The sequence below is a fragment of the Triticum urartu genome, chromosome 5A (assembly GCF_056163025.1).
Source record: "Triticum urartu cultivar PI428250 chromosome 5A, HENAU_Tu73, whole genome shotgun sequence".
NCBI classification, from domain to species: Eukaryota; Viridiplantae; Streptophyta; class Magnoliopsida; order Poales; family Poaceae; genus Triticum; species Triticum urartu.
The window spans coordinates 441,488,487-441,510,120 of NC_141877.1; the positions used below are offsets into that span (position 1 = coordinate 441,488,487).

General features: G+C 44.0%; 1 protein-coding gene across 1 annotated transcript; it reads left to right on the forward strand.

Moving 5' to 3' along the window:
- The first annotated feature begins 15,999 nt into the window (after positions 1 to 15,999).
- On the forward strand, positions 16,000 to 17,239 carry LOC147971815 (transcription factor HEC2-like). Its single transcript, XM_087522859.1, has one exon. The coding sequence runs from the start codon at positions 16,134 to 16,136 to the stop codon at positions 16,839 to 16,841; it is 708 nt and encodes a 235-aa protein (XP_087378985.1). The 5' UTR covers positions 16,000 to 16,133; the 3' UTR covers positions 16,842 to 17,239.
- Positions 17,240 to 21,634: the final 4,395 nt, after the last annotated feature.

Below are 21,634 nucleotides of genomic sequence, written 5' to 3' on the forward strand. Positions count from 1 at the left end.
ATGCACAAGAACCATCCCTACCACACATGACCCAAACTCTCGCAGATTGTACCCCTACTGCGATGGACAGAGAACCAGCTCTACCCAATCTAACCCCAACCCCAGCCGATAGTAACCCAGTTCCTGTTGACACAGCACCATCTCCACCACAGAGCTCCCAAACAAGAGCAGTTAGTAAGGCAGCTCCGGTGCCAAAAGGGCCAGTACTATCATGGCGAACCCCAACTCCACCAGTTAGTACGCCTATTCTTGTGGAGGACGCACAACCAGCTAGTCATAGTTTAGCATCTATCGCATTTGATGTTGTTAAATCGTATGTGCGTATCTTCCCATCTTGGAAATATTATACTGAAGATGAAGGAAAATGCCAGTTGCAGGTGTTTGTCCAGGTGTTATGTGTAAGTAATGTTATTCATGGCAATTACTTTGCTTCGTCCCATACATCCTACCTCCATGATGGTTATAATACAGCAGATTTTCCCATTTTTCTCTATAGAGAAGGACCGATTTGGAAACTCAGGATGAGGTAACCTGTGCTAATACCTCTGGTATCTTCAAGAATGCTTGGTGGCAGTATCGGAATTACATGAAGAAAACGTACTTCACCGGCAAAGAAACTCATCAAATTCCCTTATGTTCTCCTGAGACACATTTACCGGACGATGACTGGGAACGCCTTGTTCTACTGGTCCCGAACCAAGAATGTGGTAAGGTTTATGAGCTCATTTTCTATTTTTAAGTATTATATTCTTGTGTCTTACTGTATTCTGTTCATGTAGAACAAGTGCCTAAACCTGAAGAACAACTGTTCTAATTTAGGATTTCATTGCTATCATAGTTCAGAAAAGCACTAGGCGTTAATTGTGCGTTTTGCCACCGCCTTGCGCTTTACTGACCAAAGCGCATGCTTATGAGCAGTTATGCACAGATTATGCGTAGTTATGCGCAATGCGTTTTGCCAACGCCTAGAGCCTAGGCGCGCTTAAGCGCTCGCTTAGGCGTGCCTTTTTTAACTATGATTGCTTTGCTCTTGTATCACTGTATTTACTCATACAAACTTATTTTTAAATTGAAGGATCCAATCGAAACTCCAATGGCATAGCAGGTATGTTCACGCATGTTTCTTTAACAGGTTTGCTCTTATCAATAGCTCTGTTGATTTCAATTTCAATTGTGTATACAGTTGACTTTCATATCATGCACATTAGTAGCATCACAACAGAGCCAATAGTGTTGTTGTACATGTAGACCCATGGTACCTATTTGAAATCTTGTTGTGCCGTGTAGTTTCCCATGCTTTGTATTCTTTCACTGCTGCTTTGTCTTGAACTGATATGATTTGAACCGTGTCTCTATTTTGATTTGGCAAGACAATGCAGTGACCATAGGACATAGATATATGTTTATTTGATGCTTTTATTATGTACTAGTACTTGGCAATAGAAGACTTGGTAGTTTAATCCTGTCCACCTTACTAATGAACTGGTTCACCGAAATGAGTTTCATATACTACTACATGCTAAACTTGTTATGTGTCTGCTTGTTTCTTCTTTTAGAATGCTGACAGAATATTGGGGAAGAGTGCCTTATTAAGCAATGGTAAAGGAAGTAATGCAGATATGGTTTAGGATACTGACACATCCTTGTTGGTCTCCAACAAAGCTAATAAAACAGCTAAGGAAGACTATCTTGAAGACAGCGAGACAACCCCAAAGTCCTGTCTTGGTTTAGTGTTCGAGTTACTGGCCACTACCGCTTGCACAAGCTATTCAAACTCACTATCTGAATCAGTTCGGTTTCTTGAGTCTCAACTACAAGCTGAAAGACGTCGATCAGTTGTGCTGCAACAAGAAGCGGAAGGACTACGGAAGTCCCTGGAGCATTCAGATGCATACTTTCTGGTGCAACAGCAAGCGTTGGAGGATTTTAGCGCCAAATAGGACAAAGCTAATCAGCTTGCTAAGCTTATTGCCAGCATGGTGGATACCCAGGATAACGTTTCTTGAGCTCTTCTGAAGTTGTTTTAGTTATGCTCTTGTTTTGCTGTCGCGTTTATTTGCACTGGTGGCCAATTTTGATGGCCAGTGTATGTAATGTACTGCTTTGTTCCCTATATTTGCACTGGTGGCGAACTTTGATGCCCAGTGGATGTAATATGTGTAATAGCGGTAATAGGCTAGCGTTAATTGCTTGCTTATTTATTTCCTTATTGTCTTGTTTAGTTGTTTGCTTGTAGTCATTGCAGTTCTTTTTCTGTTTTTTTCTAGTGGCCACAATAGCCTATTTTTGGTAAGTAGGCCAAAATAATCATGGCAACACACATACTGTTGTAACCATGGGCCTCCTGCAGGCCGTATGATCCATGGGCCTTCGTCCGGCCGTAGGATCCATCGGCCTTCTATACGGGCCATAGGGTCCATGGGCCTTCTACGGGCCGTAGGGTCCATGGGCCTTCTACGGGTCGTACTATCCATGGGCCTCATACGGGCCGTAGGATGCATGGGCCTTCTACGGGGCGTATCATCATTTCGCCAATCATGGGCCATACTATTCATGGACCATAACAGGTCGTTAATAGGCCATATTTGATAACTCTATGAAAACAGCCCAACGGTTTTTTTGACATGAAAACGGCCCAACGTATTAACGGTCCGCAAACGGGCCGACTGTAACGACGGGTTGAATTTGGCCCACAAGCAGAAAATGACAGTAACGGGCCGTATGTAACCGAATGCTACAAATGAGCCCAAGAATCAATGGGCCCTGAGAAAGCCGAAAGATAACTTGGGCTGGAAACGGCCCAATGGAATAACGGGCCGTTAATGGGTATAAAGTGATACATTGTTCATTACGGGCCAGTTTCACCACGGGCTGTTAATGGGCCAAGAGTTCCAAAGGTCCTCATATGGGCCGAAAGAAGTCATGGGTCACACATGGGCCGGAAGTTAAAACGGGCTGAATCATATTGGACGGCCCAGATGACGCTACTGGGCCTAATTCGGATAGGGCGTAACAGGCCCTGGGTTAGCGGGCTGTAAATCGGCTATATGTGAACAACACATTAACAGGCTTTCCGTGGGCCGGCCCGCCATCTTTTGACCAAGTCAAACAGGCTGGCCTTTTCACAGGAATGGGCCTCTGTTGGGCCGTGCCACGTGTCGTCGTATCATAGGCGCCTTCGGTCCAATGAGCGGATGACATCTGTCCCAACGGTGAGCCGACACGTGTTTCCTCCAGCCAATGATGATTTTACACGTGGAAAATCCCCATTGGTTAGGGCTGTTAACAGGTTATCAGATCCAAAACCTGGCCCGATAGCTTAACAACGTTCCTTACGGTGGATGCCACGTGTTGGTCACCCTTCACGAAAGCACTTCTGTGACGCGCGATTTATCGTCATGGAAGTGGACACTTCCGTGATGATAATTTTGGTAATGTCATGGAACACTTCTACGACAGCACATGTATGACTATCTTGATTCTTTCATAAAATCGTCATGGATGTACATGCATGACAAAAAACGCAACCTACTGTGACAAACACGTATCATCACGGAAGTGTATTTTTTTGTAGTGAGAGAAACCATGTAAAATGATTATTGACCACAAGTATATGTCTGGTAGACCTAATATTTTGTCCCCAAATCATAACCCTAACATTCTAGATTCTGGAAAGGGGTCAGGTCCATCATCCAAGCTTTGAAGTTTGGATATGGATTAAAGGTTGGAGTAGGTGACAACATCAGGTTCTAGGAAGACACCTGGTTTGGCACCTCTCCTATGGCACTCATCAATGGAAATTCTCATGGCTTTGAGAGACTCATTGATATCATGCTTAGGTGGAATAGATCTAAGTTTCAAAGAATCAACATCAAGAGAAATTCTATCAACGTTCCTAGCCAACTCATCAATCTTAAGCAATTTTTCTTCAATCAAAGCATTGAAATTATTTTGCGAAGTAATAAATTCTTTAATATTAGATTCAAAATCAGAGGGCATCTTATTATAATTTCCATAAGAATTGTTGTAGGGATTACCATAATTATTAGAGGAATTACAAGGATGCGGCCTAGGATTGAAGTTTCCTCTATACGCGTTGTTACCAAAATTATTCCTACCAACAAAATTCACACCCATAGATTCATTATTATTCTCAATCAAAGTAGACAAAGGCATATCATTAGGATCAGAAGAAACACTTTTATTAGCAAATAATTTCATAAGTTCATCCATCTTTACAATCAAAACATTAATTTCTTCTATCGCAAGCACTTTCTTATTAGTAAATCTTTTAGTGTGCCATTGAGAATAATTAACCATAATATTATCTAGGAGTTTAGTAGCTTCTCCTAAAGTGATTTCCATAAAAGTGCCTCCCATGGCCGAATCTAAAAGATTTCTAGAAGCAAAATTCAATCCGGCATAAAAAAATTTGTATAATCATCCACAAATTCAAACCATGTGTTGGGCAATTACGTATCATTAATTTCATCCTCTCGCAAGCTTGTGCAACATGTTCATGATCAAGTTGCTTAAAATTCATAATATCATTTCTAAGAGAAATAATCTTAGTAGGGGGAAAATACTTAGAGATAAAAGCATCTTTGCACTTATTCCATGAATCAATACTATTTTTAGGCAAAGACAAAAAACAAGCTTTAGCACGATCTCTAAGCGAAAAAGGAAATAGCTTCAATTTAACAATATCATTATCCACATCTTTTTTCTTTTGCATATCACACAAATCAACGAAGCTATTCTGATGGGTAGCGGCATATTCATTAGGAAGGCCGGAAAACGGATCTTTCATGACAAGATTCAGCAAGGCAGCATTAATTTCACAAGATTCAACATTGGTAAGAGGAGCAATCGGAGTGCTAATAAAATCATTGTTGTTGGTATTGGTAAAGTCACACAATTTAGTGTTATCTTGAGCCATCGTGACAAGCAAGCAATCCAACACACAAGCAAACGAGGAACGGGCAAAAAGAGGCAAATAGAGAAAGAGAGGGAGGATAGAGAGAGAGGGCGAATAAAACTGCAAGGGTGAAGTGGGGGAGAGGAAAACGAGAGGCAAATGGCAAATAATGTAATGCAGGAGATAAGGGTTTGTGATGGGTACTTGGTATGTTGACTTTTGCGTAGACCTCCCCGGCAACGGCGCCAGAAATCCTTCTTGCTACCTCTTGAGCACTGTGTTGGTTTTCCCTTGAAGAGGAAAGGGTGATGCAGCAAAGTAGCGTAAGTATTTCCCTCAGTTTTTGAGAACCATGGTATCAATCCAGTAGGAGGCTACGCGCAAGTCCCTCGCACCTACACAAAACAAATAAATCCTCGCAACCAACGCGATAAGGGGTTGTCAATCCTTACACGGTCACTTACGAGAGTGAGATCTGATAGATATGATAAGATAATTTTTGGTATTTTTATGATAAAGATGCAAAGTAAAATAAAAGCAAAGTAAAAAGCAAAGGAAATAACTAAGTGTTGGAGGATTAATATGATGAAGATAGACCTGGGGGCCATAGGTTTCACTAGTGGCTTCTCTCAAGAGCATAGGTATTTTACGTTGGGTGAACAAATTACTGTTGAGAAATTGACAGAATTGAGCATAGTTATGAGAATATCTATATAGGCATCACGTCCGAGACAAGTAGACCGACTCCTACCTGCATCTACTACTATTACTCCACACATCAACCGCTATCCAGCATGCATCTAGAGTATTAAGTTCAAGAGAACAGAGTAACACTTTAAGCAAGATGACATGATGTAGAGGGATAAAATCATGCAATATGATGAAAACCCCATCTTGTTATCCTCGATGGCAACAATACAATACGTGCCTTGCTGCCCCTACTGTCACTGGGAAAGGACACCCAAGATTGAACCCAAAGCTAAGCACTTCTCCCATTGCAAGAAAGATTAATCTAGTAGGCCAAACCAAACTGATAATTCGAAGAGACTTGCAAAGATAACCAATCATACATAAAAGAATTCAGAGAAGATTCAAATATTGTGCATAGATAAACTTGATCATAAACCCACAATTCATCGGTCTCAACAAACACACCGCAAAAGAAGATTACATTGAATAGATCTCCACAAGAGAGGGGGAGAACTTTGTATTGAGATCCAAAAAGAGAGAAGAAGCCATCTAGCTAATAACTATGGACCCGAAGGTCTGAGGTAAACTACTCACACTTCATCGGAGAGGCTATGGTGTTGATGTAGAAGCCCTCCGTGATCGATGCCCCCTCCGGCGGAGCTCCGGAACAGGCCCCAAGATGGGATCTCGTGGATACAGAAAGTTACGGCGGTGGAATTAGGGTTTTGGCTCCGTATTTGATCGTTTGGGGGTACGTAGGTATATATAGGAGGAAGGAGTATGTTAGTGGAGCAACAGGGGGCCCACGAGGGTGGAGGGCGCGCCTGGGGGGGTAGGCGTGCCCCCTACCTCGTGGCTTCCCTGTTGGTTGCCTGACGTAGGGTCCAAGTCTCCTGGATCTTGTTCGTTTCGAAAATCACATTCCCGAAGGTTTCATTCCGTTTGGACTCCGTTTGACATTCCTTTTCTTCGAAACCCTGAAATAGGCAAAAAAACAGCAATTCCGGGCTGGGCCTCCGGTTAATAGGTTAGTCCCAAAAATAATATAAAAGTGGATAATAAAGCCCAATAATGTCCAAAAAAGAAGATAATATAGCATGGAGCAATCAAAAATTATAGATACGTTGGAGACGTATCAAGCATCCCCAAGCTTAATTCTTGCTCGTCCTCGAGTAGGTAAATGATAAAAACAGAATTTTTGATGTGGAATGCTACAAGGCATAATTTCAATGTAATTCTTCTTAATTGTGGCATGAATATTCAGATCCGAAAGATTCAAGACAAAAGTTTAATATTGACATAGAAATAATAATACTTCAAGCATACTAACTAAGCAATTATGTCTTCTCAAAATAACATGGCCAAAAAAAGTTATCCCTACAAAATCATATAGTGTGGCTATGCTCCATCTTCACCACACAAAGTATTCAAATCATGCACAACCCCGATGATAAGCCAAGCAATTGTTTCATACTTTTAATGTTCTCAAACCTTTTCAATCTTCACGCAATACATGAGCGTGAGCCATGGACATAGCACTATAGGTGGAATAGAATGGTGGTTGTGGAGAAGACAAAAAGGGAGAAGATAGTCTCACATCAACTAGGTGTATTAACGGGCTATGGAGATGCCCATCAATAGATATCAATGTGAGTGAGTAGGGATTGCCATGCAACGGATGCACTAGAGTTATAAGTATATGAAAGCTTAAAAAGAAACTAAGTGGGTGTGCATCCAACTTGCTTGCTCACGAAGACCTAGGGCATTTTGAGGAAGCCCATCATTGGAATATACAAGCCAAGTTCTATAATGAAAAATTCCCACTAGTATATGAAAGTGATAACATAGGAGACTCTCTATCATGAAGATCATGGTGCTACTTTGAAGCACAAGTGTGGTAAAAGGATGGTAGCATTGTCCCTTCTCTCTTTTTCTCTCATTTTTTTATTTGGGCCTTTTCTCTTTTTTATGGCTTATTTTTTTTATTTTTCATCTGGAGTCTCATCCCGACTTGTGGGGGAATCATAGTCTCCATCATCCTTTCCTCACTGGGACAATGCTCTAATAATGATGATCATCACACTTCTATTTACTTACAACTCATGAATTACAACTCGATACTTAGAACAAGATATGACTCTATATGAATGCCTCCGGCGGTGTACCGGGATATGCAATGACTCATTAGTGACATGTATGAAAGAATTATGAATGGTGGCTTTGCCACAAATACAATGTCAACTACATGATCATGCAAAGCAATATGACAATGATGAAGCGTGTCATGATAAACGGAATGGTGGAAAGTTGCATGGCAATATATCTCGGAATGGCTATGGAAATGCCATAATAGGTAGGTATGGTGGCTGTTTTGAGGAAGGTGTATGGTGGGTGTATGATACCGGTGAAAAGTGCGCGGTATTAGAGAGGCTAGCAATGATGGAAGGGTGAGAGTGCGTATAATCCATGGACTCAACATTATTCATAAAGAACTCATATACTTATTGCAAAAATCTACAAGTTATCAAAGCAAAGTATTACGCGCATGCTCCTAGGGGGATGGATTGGTAGGAAAAGACCATCGCTCCTCCCCGACCGCCACTCATAAGGAAGACAATCAATAAATAAATCATGCTCCGACTTCATCACATAACGGTTCACCATACGTGCATGCTATGGGAATCACAAACTTCAACACAAGCATTTCTCAAATTCACAACTACTCAGCTAGCACAACTCTAATATCACCATCTCCATATCTCAAAACAATTATCAAGTTTCAAACTTCTCATAGTATTCAACACACTCATAAGAAAATTTTATTAATCTTGTATACCTAGCATTTTAGGATTATTTAAGAAAATTACCATGCTATTTAAGACTCTCAAAATAATCTAAGTGAAGTATGCGAGATCAATGGTTTCTATAAAACAAATCCACCGACGTGCTCTAAAAGATATAAGTGAACTACTAGAGCAAAACTATATAACTCAAAAGATATAAGTGAAGCACATAGAGTATTCTAATAATTTCCGAATCATGTGTGTCTCTCTCAAAAGGTGTGTAGAGCAAGGATGATTGTGGTAAACTAAAAAGCAAAGACTCAAATCATACAAGACGCTTCAAGCAAAACACATATCATGTGGTGAATAAAAATATAGCTCCAAGTAAAGTTACCGATAGAAGTAGACGAAAGAGGGGATGCCTTCCGGGGCATCCCCAAGCTTTGGCTTTTAGGTGTCCTTAGATTATCTTGGGGGTGCCATGGGTATCCCCAAGCTTAGGTGTAACTCCCCGGACACACCCGCCGGTTGTCGTTACTCCTGGCAGGATCTAGACTGGCCCCACAGATCAATACTAGTCTTTTCTGCGCACTTTGTCCTCACTCGTGCGCACCCGGGAGCAACTTCCCGGTCGGTCACCCATCCTGACACTACTCCAGGTTGAGCACGCTTAACTTTGGAGTTATGTCCGAATGGGCTCCCGGAAAAGAAGGAATTCCTTATTTATATGAGTAGTCTATCATCCCTAATAAGCCAGGCCATTACATTAGGCTCTTGCCACTCCTTGTTCCATAATCCATCAAATCTTTACCCAAAACTTGAAAAATTCACAACACAAAACTTAAAGTAGAAAATCTCGTGAGCTCCGTTAGCGAAAGAAACAAAACACCACTTCAAGGTACTGTAATGAACTCATTCTTTATTTATATTGGTGTTAAACCTACTGTATTCCAACTTCTCTATGGTTTATAAACTATTTTACTAGCCATAGATTCATCAAAATAAGCAAACAACACACGAAAAACAGAATCTGTCAAAAACAGAACAGTCTGTAGTAATCTGTAGCTAGCGCAAGATCTGGAACCCCAAAAATTCTAAAATAAATTTCTGGACGTGAGGCATTTATCTATTAATTGTCTGCAAAAATAACTAAATAGCACTTTCCAAATAAAAATGGCAGCAGTTCTCGTGAGCGCTAAAGTTTCTGTTTTTTACAGCAAGATTAACAAGACTTTCCCCAAGTCTTCCCAACGATTCTACTTGGCACAAACACTAATTAAACACAAAAAAATACAAGCAAAACAGAGGCTAGATAAATTATTTATTACTAAACAGGAGCAAAAGGCAAGGAATAAAAATAAAATTGGGTTGCCTCCCAACAAGCGCTATCGTTTAACGCCCCTAGCTAGGCATAAAAAGCAAGGATAAATCTAGGTATTGCCATCTTTGGTCAGCAATCCATAAGTGGCTCTCATAATAGATTCATAAGGTAATTTAATTTTCTTTCTAGGAAAGTGTTCCATGTATTTCCTTAACGGAAATTGGAATCTAACATTTCCTTCCTTCATATCAATAATTGCACCAATCTTTCTAAGAAAAGGTCTACCAAGAATAATAGGACATGAAGGATTGCAATCTATGTCAAGAACAATTAAATCTACGGGCACATAGTTCCTATTTGCAACAATAAGAACATCATTAATTCTTCCCATAGGTTTCTTAGTAGTGGAATCCGCAAGGTGCAAGTTTAGAGAGCAATCATCAAAATCACGGAAACCTAGCAAATCACATAAAGTCTTTGGAATCATGGAAACACTAGCACCCAAATCACACAAAGCATAGCATTCATGATCTTTAATTTTAATTTTAATAGTTGGTTCCCACTCATCATAAAGTTTTCTAGGGATAGAAACTTCCAACTCAAGTTTTTCTTCATAAGATTGCATCAAAGCATCAACGATATGTTTGGTAAAAGATTTATTTTGACTATAAGCACGAGGAGAATTTAGCACGGATTGCAACAAGGAAATATAATCTATCAAAGAGAAATTATCATAATTAAATTCCTTGAAATCCAAAATAGTAGGTTCATTAACATCTAGAGTTTTGATCTCTTCAATCCCACTTTTATCAAATTTACCATCAAGGTCTAAAAACTCCGAATTTTTGGAACGCCTTCTAGGTAAAGGTGGATCATAATCAATCCCATCATTATCAAGATTCATATTGCAAAACAAAGATTTAATAGTGGACACATCAATAACTTTTAGATCTTCATCTTTATTGTCATGGAAACTAGAAGAACACGCTCTTATAAAAGAATCTTTCTTAGCACGCATCCTAGCGGTTCTTTGTTTGCACTCATCAATGGAAATTCTCATGGCTTTGAGAGACTCATTGATATCATGCTTAGGTGGAATAGATCTAAGTTTCAAAGAATCAACATCAAGAGAAATTCTATCAACGTTCCTAGCCAACTCATCAATCTTAAGCAATTTTTCTTCAATCAAAGCATTGAAATTCTTTTGCGAAGTAATAAATTCTTTAATATTAGATTTAAAATCAGAGGGCATCTTATTATAATTTCCATAAGAATTATTGTAGGAATTACCATAATTATTAGAGGAATTGCTAGGATACGGCCTAGGATTGAAGTTTCCTCTATACGCGTTGTTACCAAAATTATTCCTACCAACAAAATTCACATCCATAGATTCATTATTATTATCAGTCAAAGTAGACAAAGGCATATCATTAGGATCAGAAGAAACACTTTTATTAACAAATAATTTCATAAGTTCATCCATCTTTACACTCAAAACATTAATTTCTTCTATCGCATGCACTTTCTTATTAGTAGATCTCTCAGTGTGCCATTGAGAATAATTAACCATAATATTATCTAGGAGTTTAGTAGCTTCTCCTAAAGTGATTTCCATAAAAGTGCCTCCCACAACCGAATATAAAAGATTTCTAGAAGCAAAATTCAATCCGACATAAAAATTTTGTATAATCATCCACAAATTCAAACCATGTGTTGGGCAATTACGTATCATTAATTTCACCATCTCCCAAGCTTGTGCAACATATTCACGATCAAGTTGCTTAAAATTCATAATATCGTTTCTAAGAGAAATAATCTTAGCGGGAGGAAAATACTTAGAGATAAAAGCATCTTTGCACTTATTCCATGAATCAATACTATTTTTAGGCAAAGACGAAAACCAAGCTTTAGCACGATCTCTAAGCGAAAAAGGAAATAGCTTCAATTTAACAATATCATTATCCACATCTTTCTTCTTTTGCATATCACACAAATCAACGAAACTATTCTGATGGGTAGCGGCATCTTCATTAGGAAGGCCGGAAAACGGATCTTTCATGATAAGATTCAGCAAGGCATCATTAATTTCACAAGAATCAACATCGGTAAGAGGAGCAATCGGAGTGCTAATAAAATCATTGTTGTTGGTATTGGTAAAGTCACACGATTTAGTGTTATCTTGAGCCATCGTGACAAGCAAGCAATTCAACACACAAGCTAACAAGGAACGGGCAAAAAGAGGCAAATAGAGAAAGAGAGGGAGGATAGAGAGAGAGATGGGGCGAATAAAACTGCAAGGTGAAGTGGGGGAGAGGAAAACGAGAGGTAAATGGCAAATAATGTAATGCGGGAGATAAGGGTTTGTGATGGGTACTTGGTATGTTTACTTTTGCGTAGACCTCCCTGGCAACGGTGCCAGAAATACTTCTTGCTACCTCTTGAGCACTGCGTTGGTTTTCCCTTGAAGAGGAAAGGGTGATGCGGCAAAGTAGCATAAGTATTTCCCTCAGTTTTTGAGAACCAAGGTATCAATCCAGTAGGAGGCTACGCGCGAGTCCCTCGCACCTACACAAAACAAATAAATCCTCGCAACCAACGCGATAAGGGGTTGTCAATCCCTACACGGTCACTTACGAGAGTGAGATCTGATAGATATGATAAGATAATATTTTTGGTATTTTCGTGATAAAGATGCAAAGTAAAATAAAAGCAAAGGAAATAACGAAGTGTTGGAGGATTAATATGATGAAGATAGACCTGGGGGCCATAGGTTTCACTAGTGTCTTCTCTCAAGAGCATAGGTATTTTACGGTGGGTGAACAAATTACTGTTGGGCAATTGACAGAATTGAGCATAGTTATGAGAATATCTAGGTATGATCATGTATATAGGCATCACGTCCGAGGCAAGTAGACCGACTCCTGCCTGCATCTACTACTATTACTCCACACATCGACCGCTATCCAGCATGCATCTAGAGTATTAAGTTCAAGATAACAGAGTAACTCTTTAAGCAAGATGACATGATGTAGAGGGATAAACTCATGCAATGTGATGAAAACTCCATCTTGTTATCCTCGATGGCAATAATACAATACATGCCTTGCTGCCCCTGCTGTCACTGGGAAAGGACACCGCAAGATTGAACCCAAAGCTAAGCACTTCTCCCATTGCAAGAAAGATCAATCTAGTAGGCTTGCAAAGATAACCAATCATACATAAAAGAATTCAGAGAAGATTCAAATATTGTTCATAGATAAATTTGACCATAAACCCACAATTCATCGGTCTCAACAAACACACCGCAAAAGAAGATTACATCGAATAGATCTCCACAAGAGAGGGGGAGAACTTTGTATTGAGATCCAAAAAGAGAGAAGAAGTGATCTAGCTAATAACTATGGACCCGAAGGTCTGAGGTAAACTACTCACACTTCATCGGAGAGGCTATGGTGTTGATGTAGAAGCCCTCCGTGATCGATGCCCCCTCCGGCGGAGCTCCGGAACAGGCCCCAAGATGGGATCTCATGGATACAGAAAGTTACGGCGGTGGAATTAGGGTTTTGGCTCCGTATTTGATCGTTTGGGGGTACGTAGGTATATATAGGAGGAAGGAGTATGTCGGTGGAGCAACAGGGGGCCCACGAGGGTGGAGGGCGCGCCTGGGGGGTAGGCGCGCCCCCTCCCACGTGGCTTCCCTGTTGGTTTCTTGACGTAAGGTCCAAGTCTCCTGGATCTTATTCGTTCCGAAAATCACGTTACCGAAGGTTTTATTCCGTTTGAACTCCGTTTGATATTTCTTTTCTTCGAAACCCTAAAATAGGCAAAAAAAAACAACAATTCTGGGCTGGGCCTCCGGTTAATAGGTTAGTTCCAAAAATAATATAAAAGTGGATAATAAAGCCCAATAATGTCCAAAACAGAAGATAATATAGCATGGAGCAATCAAAAATTATAGATACGTTGGAGACGTATCAGTGATGATTTTGAATCCATTGCAAAATTCTGGGTCTCCAATAACAGAAATTCTGCTCCAAATACTGTCAGTGCTGTTGTAGTTTGGTGCTTGTGGAAATATAGAAATTCTATGATTTTTGACAACATCAAATGGATCTCTACTACCCAGGTCATGAGGTTGATCCTGTGAACAATCAGGCACTGGGTGTTGTTGTCTCCGGACCAAAGCAGAGAGCGGTTTAAGGCCTTCTTGGAGGCGTTGACAGTGTTTTATACAGAAACCCCTGATAATTGCAAGTGGGTGAACCCGTTCTCATTTGTCCACTCCGGTACCATGCCATCTGGCGACCCTTGGAGCAAGTTCAAGATCTCTAATGAGGACGTCTGCTACCTATCGCCAATGAAGAAGATGGGTGCAGGGGACAAAACTGTTGTGACCAGCCCCGTGTCCACGCTGGCGAGCTGTTGGCCTCCCCTGGCTTTTGCTGCACCGCCGCTAAATACTAGGAGAGCAAGCTGGGCGTTCACCATGTGATGTTGCTGATGTTCTCTGTGGAGCTTCCCCAATCTTACGGGGCCTGCATGCCCCTGCTACTCTTACATTAGTTGCCGTCTGTCTCTCGTGAACTTTGTAGTTTTTCTTTTGTTTTATTTGCAGTTGAACTATTCCTCTTAATGAGCTGATGTATGATTTGATGGTTTCATCTGGGCAATGGAACCGGGGACCCCTCCACACACACACAAAAAGGAGCTTCCTCTTCAATTTCTTTCAACTCAAATCATAATGTCTTTAGCAGCATCTACCGGAGTAACCAGCCAGTAAAATTATGTAGAAAAAACAGCATTATCACGTAAAAAATTTCATGCGCGGTGGACGCTGGCGGAAAGGCAAGTGAACGGAGCATGTTTGTCCTCCGGTGGATCACCGACACGTGGGGTGCTAGGCGCGGTAGGATCGTATACGGCCAAGCACAGGCGGGTCCGGGTCATTTATAAGAGAGTACCAAACGCCAACCGACCAACTGACCAACGCCCTTGAGCCCGTTGACCGTGTTGGGGGCCGATGGCAACCCGCCGTGTACGCTCGCTTTACTCCACGGCGGCATGTTCCGTACCTCACCGCTCAATCTACTACGACTTGCTGGTAACTAAATTGCGCGCGCAAACGGTGGAAAGGTCTGAACGTACCGGATTTACTCGCTAGTACTCCCTCCGTTTATTTTTCTACCCGTGGTCAAATTCAAACTACACATGGTTTGACCAAATTTATATAAAAAAATATAAGCATCTATAATACTAAAACTATATAGTATGAGAACACATTTTATGGTGCATATGATAATATTGATTTCATATTATGAATGTTGATATTTTTTAATATAAAATTCGTCAAACTTTACAAAGCTTGAATTTGATCAAAATTTATATGCAGACTAAAAAAACAAAGGGAGCATGTAAGACTAGCTATATACTCCGTCCGTGTATATGTCGTTTTTTATCTGCGCCATATCCTACATATTTTTACTGTACTCAACGTCCAGTACTACGTATAAGTATCACGTAGGAAGAAAAATCTACGGTGGTAACTAAAATACCGACTAGTAGTATTTCTGAATCTCGTCAGTTTATCTTGTCAACCAGAAGGTGATCGTAGAGAAAAGAAGATCACCCGCGCGCGATTCATCGCACATAACCTGCATCAGTCCGACGTGGAGCGCGATACGCATGCCCCACTGCATTGTTTTCCTTTTCGAAGCCAGATACGTACTACGTACTAGTACTACACAGTGTTCCACTTCCACTGACCGATACGCGGAGAGCAACTTCGGAAAAAACGATCTCCCACATAACCATCCACGTGTCGGGCCGGCGTGAGCTGACCCGACCGTCCAACCCTCGCCGCTACCCTAATCAGGTGAGGAAAAGCTTAATGCGACGGGCAAAGCGGTCGTCGGCATTCTTAATTCTGGAGATTTCGGCTGATCCGTGTTCTGCGAGACATTTTGTAGAGACGTCCCTCTCGACGAAAGCGAAAGTTTATCTATACTGGCGCACGGGAGCGTAATTCCAGTTTCGAGGAAGGAGCAGCAAGGCAAAAGGAAAGGACGTATACAGAAATAAATAAAATCAGAAAAATTAGAAAAAGGGGGAAATAATTGAAAAGAAGAGATCGCTAGCTGCTAGTGTGCGCTGATGCTACAGAGGAAGCAGCGTCACCTTTACCCCAGCCAGTCCACTCCAAACCGCAACGGCCCTACGGTCCCGGGTCCTCTCCTCTGCCTCTGCCTATAAATAGGCGCCTCCACTTGCGGTTTGGCAACAGCACAGCCAGCAAAACCTTCCTCAAACAGCCCACTCGTCAGCAAGCTCGAGTCGAGCGAGCTCGTAGTCCAGTCTCTTGCAGCAGCAACACACACACGTCTCACTGAGAGCAAGCTCTCGATCGTTTGAGTGATCATCCATGGACTTTGACCTGCTGTTGAGCTCCAGCCCCGAGGCGCAGCTCGCGCTGATGAACACCATGCTCCAGCTCGAGCAGGCGCTCAACGACCAGTCGCTGATGATGGCGGAGGCGTCGCCGCCGATATCGCCCGTGCAGACCCCTTCGCACAGCCTCTCGCCTCCGCCGCACGTGTCCACGGCCTGCGCGGCCGCCGACGCCGGCTATTTTTACCATCAGGACCTGCATGCCCAGGCCGCCCCGGCGGGCTACGCCGGCACCGGCGGCGTGCACCAGGAATACGTGGTGTCCCCGGGCGCCGCCGTCTTCGACGGCGCCGGCGGCGCGCCGCAGGGTTACTCGTCCCCGTCCTCGTCGGACGCGATGCGGGAGATGATCTTCCACATCGCGGCGCTGCAGCCGGTGGAGGTCGACCCGGAGGCGGTGCGCCCGCCGAAGCGCCGCAACGTGCGGACCTCCAAGGACCCGCAGAGCGTGGCGGCGAGGCTGCGGCGGGAGCGCATCAGCGAGCGCATCCGCGTCCTGCAGCGCCTCGTCCCCGGCGGCACCAAGATGGACACCGCCTCCATGCTCGACGAGGCCATCCACTACGTCAAGTTCCTCAAGTCCCAGGTGCAGTCGCTCGAGCTCGCCGCCGCCGCCACCGGCGCGGCCGCCCACCGCGCCGCTGCCTTCGCCTACCCCGCCATGCAGCACGCGCCGTGGTAGCCCGTCCTCATCAGCACGGCTCGTCGACGCTTCAGCTACCATGATAGCAGTGATTCAATAATCCTTCCTTCCGTTTCTGTCGCCGGCCCGCGCCGCGCGCACCAGCTCGTCGTCCTCGATCGCTTTTGGAGTTCCTCGGATGATTTCTGTAGCTCTGTGCGGCTGTGTGCATGGCCACATGCATGAATGTGTGTAAAGATGTGTAGTAGGAACCTTCTAGTTACATTTACTGTCGTTGTTACCGCATGCTAGCTAGCTCGTACGTGGTTTGCTCCAAGCTTTTTTTGGACTCGCAAGCCCGTCCATGCGCGTACGTTACCTACGTACTAGTGTACTGCTACCACTAGGGATGTGCACCTTTCTTTTTCCTTATCAATGCAGTATTTTTTCATGCACAACAGTGTGATCCTAAAATTTCGTTGGCGTGCATGCATGCATGCATCTGAATGAACAATACCCATTGTCCTTTCTCTCCTTCGCTACATTTAGCAGTACCACGTACGTACGGCACGGCCGATCGACCTGACTAGTCTAGAAAGTTGACCGTTCATCAATGGCAATGGCAGTAGCACGTACTACTACGTAGAGGTTCGCCTCAAGGAAATGTCAGTAACCGGGCCGTGCCTTTGCTGATTGCTTGTCGTCACGCCGTCGGCTACCTCGCGCGTCCCTCTGCTCGCCGGCCGTTCTCACGCTGCATGCGCAAGCAGGAAGGGGGGTACGTAATAAGTAGCTACTTGACCGCTGCTCCGTAGCACTGCCGGGGTGCCGGCCGGAGAGGACGCCGGCCGTACGCACGCAGGGCCTAGCTAGCTACGTGACTCACCCGCGAAGCAAGCGGAAGCTAGGCACGCAAGTTAACTTTGGCAAGCGGCAACGGTAAACGGTGAACCATGCGATCGTCCATGGACGATCCCGGCCGGCAGGGTCAGGCGTGCATGCACAAGCACAACCGCTTCTGCCGTCGCGTGCTTTCCGCATGTGGCAGTGTCTGTACGTACGTCCACGCCGGCTTTGAATACGGGGCCAAGCCAACAGTTTGGGGGCCGCCTGATCGATCGATCGATCGACCTGCCTGCTAGATCGACTAGTGGTTGCTGTTGTTTCGAAACCGTTGCGGAGTTATGGCCGGTCGAGCCCCAGTGGGTTCATGGGTAAATCATGGATGGTCCAGCCGGTCGATCGAGAGCCCGCCATGGATCGATCTGCCGTTCGTGTTCGGTATGCCAGTGCGTGGTCCATCGTGCATTGCATGGACCGGTATTCCTAGAAGCATCACATGGTCGTTGGAACATGGAATATAATATAAGCATTGAGATATCTGTTGCTGATCTCGACCGTGATGATCAATAATTGATGTTCTCTGTCTGCATTCTGCACTAATCTATTAGTCTTAACTTGCCGCAAATTCTATATGTTAGTCTCAGCTAATTAATTAAGGATGTCCTAGAGGAAAGTTTGAGCTTGGCCCTAAAATAAATAATCGTTCACGCGTGCGGTTTGATCGAGGCCTACCTCTCTGTAACAGCAGAAGCTTTGTTGGTACTCCTCCGTTTCATAATTTTTATCGTGGTTTTAGTTTACATTTGAACTAACACCATGACAAGAATTATGAAACAGAAGGAGTGGAAGTTACAACTTCCCGAGAAAAGGCCCATTGAAGTTACTGTAGGGACTAAGAATCTGAAACAGAGTTGCCACGGAGATGCATGATCTCATCAGCGATGTTGGGTTGTAACTCCGCTGAACAGAACAGTGAATTCCATCCATGCATGTAGGTTTGCGGGTTCAGCCAACAGTGAACCTGGTTCCAGGACCACCGGATCTATAATCTCCGCCATAAATCCCGTGTCTAGCGAGTCGGAACCTAGTCACCATTCATGTCTTCTTCACGGCACTTATGTCGTTCTACCCACACGATCCAAAGTAAAAGGCCAAAAATATACTCCTTCCGTCCAAGAAAATGTGTCCATCAAATGAATGTATCTGGCATCAAGTTAGTGTTAGATACATTCATTTGAGAGACAAATTCGAGACAAGCTTTTTCGAACAGAGGGAGTTGTAGATGGCACACCACACCACACGCAACCATCTCTACTCTACATGGGCGTACATGCATGCATATCAAACGAATAGTAGCACACACGACACGATAAATATTCGCGAATTAACTGACGGTGAAAGCACAGAAATGAACAGCGGTTAACCAGGCGGAAAAGGTCCATATATAAAGCAGATTTGGTTCACGTACGATGAAATTAACAAGGCAGCGACTCCACTCGAGAGAAAATCCACTTCGCGGATGCTGGCTCACTGATTAGCCGTCCTAAAGAGATGCTACAAATCTATAGAATATATCCACGTCTCTTTCGGCCGCCACGTGGCAGTGTGCTAGCCGAGAGGGAAGTTGCCGCTGCTCCGTGACGTGACCCACCGCACAAAGTTTACACGCGGTTTGACTGCTTCCAGAGCTATGGCTGTCGGCGACGACGGCAATTCAGCAACAGCTAGCTGGATCGAGGCCGCTCTCACTCTCAGTCCCCCGGCTGACCGACCGAGACGGCGAGAAGCACAGAGCCAGGTGCATGCGACCGATCGAGCTCGGATAAAACCACCTGTAACATTTCACACACGCAGCGCTCGCCGGATCGCTGACACATCAGGGGAACCAGTGCCGGGGGGCGCCCCCGATCCGCGCCATGTCGCCGTCGCCGCGAAAGTCCGGGCCGGCGGGTCGCCGTCGACGAGGACACGCGTCGCGCGGCGAGGAGCCACGGGCCCGCGCGCTGCAGAGGAGAGATCTGCGCGGGATCCCGTGCATCCCCCCTCGGCCGGTGCTGGGATCGAACGAGGAAAAACAGCGGCAGCACCAACGTAGGCCGAGGCCGATCCGGCGCCGTATCTCCTCCCTCCCAACCAACCAACCTGGGCTCGATCCGCCTCGGCCCTCGCTTTCCCGTCATGCTTGATCCGTTGATCGATCTTTTCCACGCCTTTTTTCCAAATTTTCCTATTTATTTACTATACTTTCTTCGGTCCTCGCCGCTGCTTTGAGATACCATGCACGACCAACGGGGCCGTGCCACGTGGTCGACCGGGCCAGTAGGAGCACGGCGCGTGTAGGATCTCCCCGCCTTGTCCATATCGTCCGTGTCCCCCGGCCCATCCGTACGTCTCCGTCCGTGTGTCCCCGTTTCCTTCTCCATGACATGTACGTACTTGGATCGATCGGTAGCGCAAAGCAGAATGTATCTGTATATTTGGTGTGATGTACGAGTCGCTGGAGGTTCACGTAGATCGCAACATGTCATTGAGGGGAACAAGAAGGCGTCGCATCGGTCCCGTCGAGTGCTTGCGATCCATGGTTGTCTGGTTTGGTTTGGGGTGTGTGGTTTGGATGACTTGTACATTTAACATGTGAGGAATTCTGTGTGTATGTGTAGGCTTTTGCCCGGCAGCAATAGTTTTCTCCACCCAAATCCAAATCCAAATAATGCCTTGCTTTAAGCTCGAATTTGTGATCGATCTTGTGGGGGCCGGCCTTGATTTGGGCCCGCGCACCAACCCTCATCGGAAATGTTTGGGAGCGGAAGGAAGGCTGGTGGATGCTGCTGCCCTCGAGAAACAAAATGTTGGGCAGGATGCATGCACCTTAACCACCCCACGGAAGTGGACTAGCTAGGATTCTAGGAAAGGTGTGTATCCCTTTGAGCCAATGAATAGTACAGGGCCAATGAGATAACTAAAGATTGGTGGGATATATAACAAAAAGGGAAGGGACTTGTAACATATGCGACGTATTTGAGATTCCTATCGATCTCATTCTTCAGCTAGATGGGAGTACTATATTTCCATGTGCAAACAAATTTGACCTAGCCAGTGTGGACCTAGCAATCATGTCATGCCGGTCTTTAGAGAGAGCTTACCATTTAATGGGTCTATTAGTGGAGTGGGTAAATTGCATCCCCACAAATGTAGATCAAAATTTATGTTGAACGTAATAATATGTGTCTCGTTGATTATATTTGAAGTGTTGTCTCATAGATTATGGGCCTGTTTGGTTCATAAGTCCTATGACTTTTTCTAGTCTCAACTAAAAAGTCTCTAGTCCCTAAAAAATCCCTTCATGTTTGTTCTCAGAGAGTAAAAAGTCTCTAGTCCCTTCCTAAAGGTTATTAAATGACCATGTTGCTCCTAGTATATAAAAAAATAACAATCAAACAACATCATGGAGTGGCGGGCCAATGGGTGCATAGAGGGGCATTGTTGGAAAAGTCTCAAAAAGACTCTCCCTGAGAGTCTTCTTCATTTAGTCCTAAATGCCTAGTTTAGTCATAAAAAATCCCTCTCATTTGATAAAAAAGTCTCTAAAAGAAACCTTTTCTAGTCCCTACACAAAAAAATCCCTGAAAACAAACACCCCCTATAGACACACTATTTTTACTGCAGGGGCAGAGAGACAACGACATTCTTACGATAGCCAGATGCTCGTGGCCACTTTGACAATCTTAAATCTCCGTAATTTCATTCTTCAGTAGACACTGATGCAAGCGGGGTGTGAGGTTGATGGTATGCGTGTGTGTTTGTATCATACTCGGCCCACCTGAAAAAAAAACACCACTCTTTTAAAATACTCAAGCATGTTGTGTTCAACTAGTGCGCTCCCTTATTTCGGCACGGTACATGCAGCGAATACTCATGAGTTTGGTTTCAAATCACGTAGGGACATCAAATCTGAAGATGATCCAAGCAGCACAGCAGTGGCCACGCACGCCCTTGACCATCCGGCAATC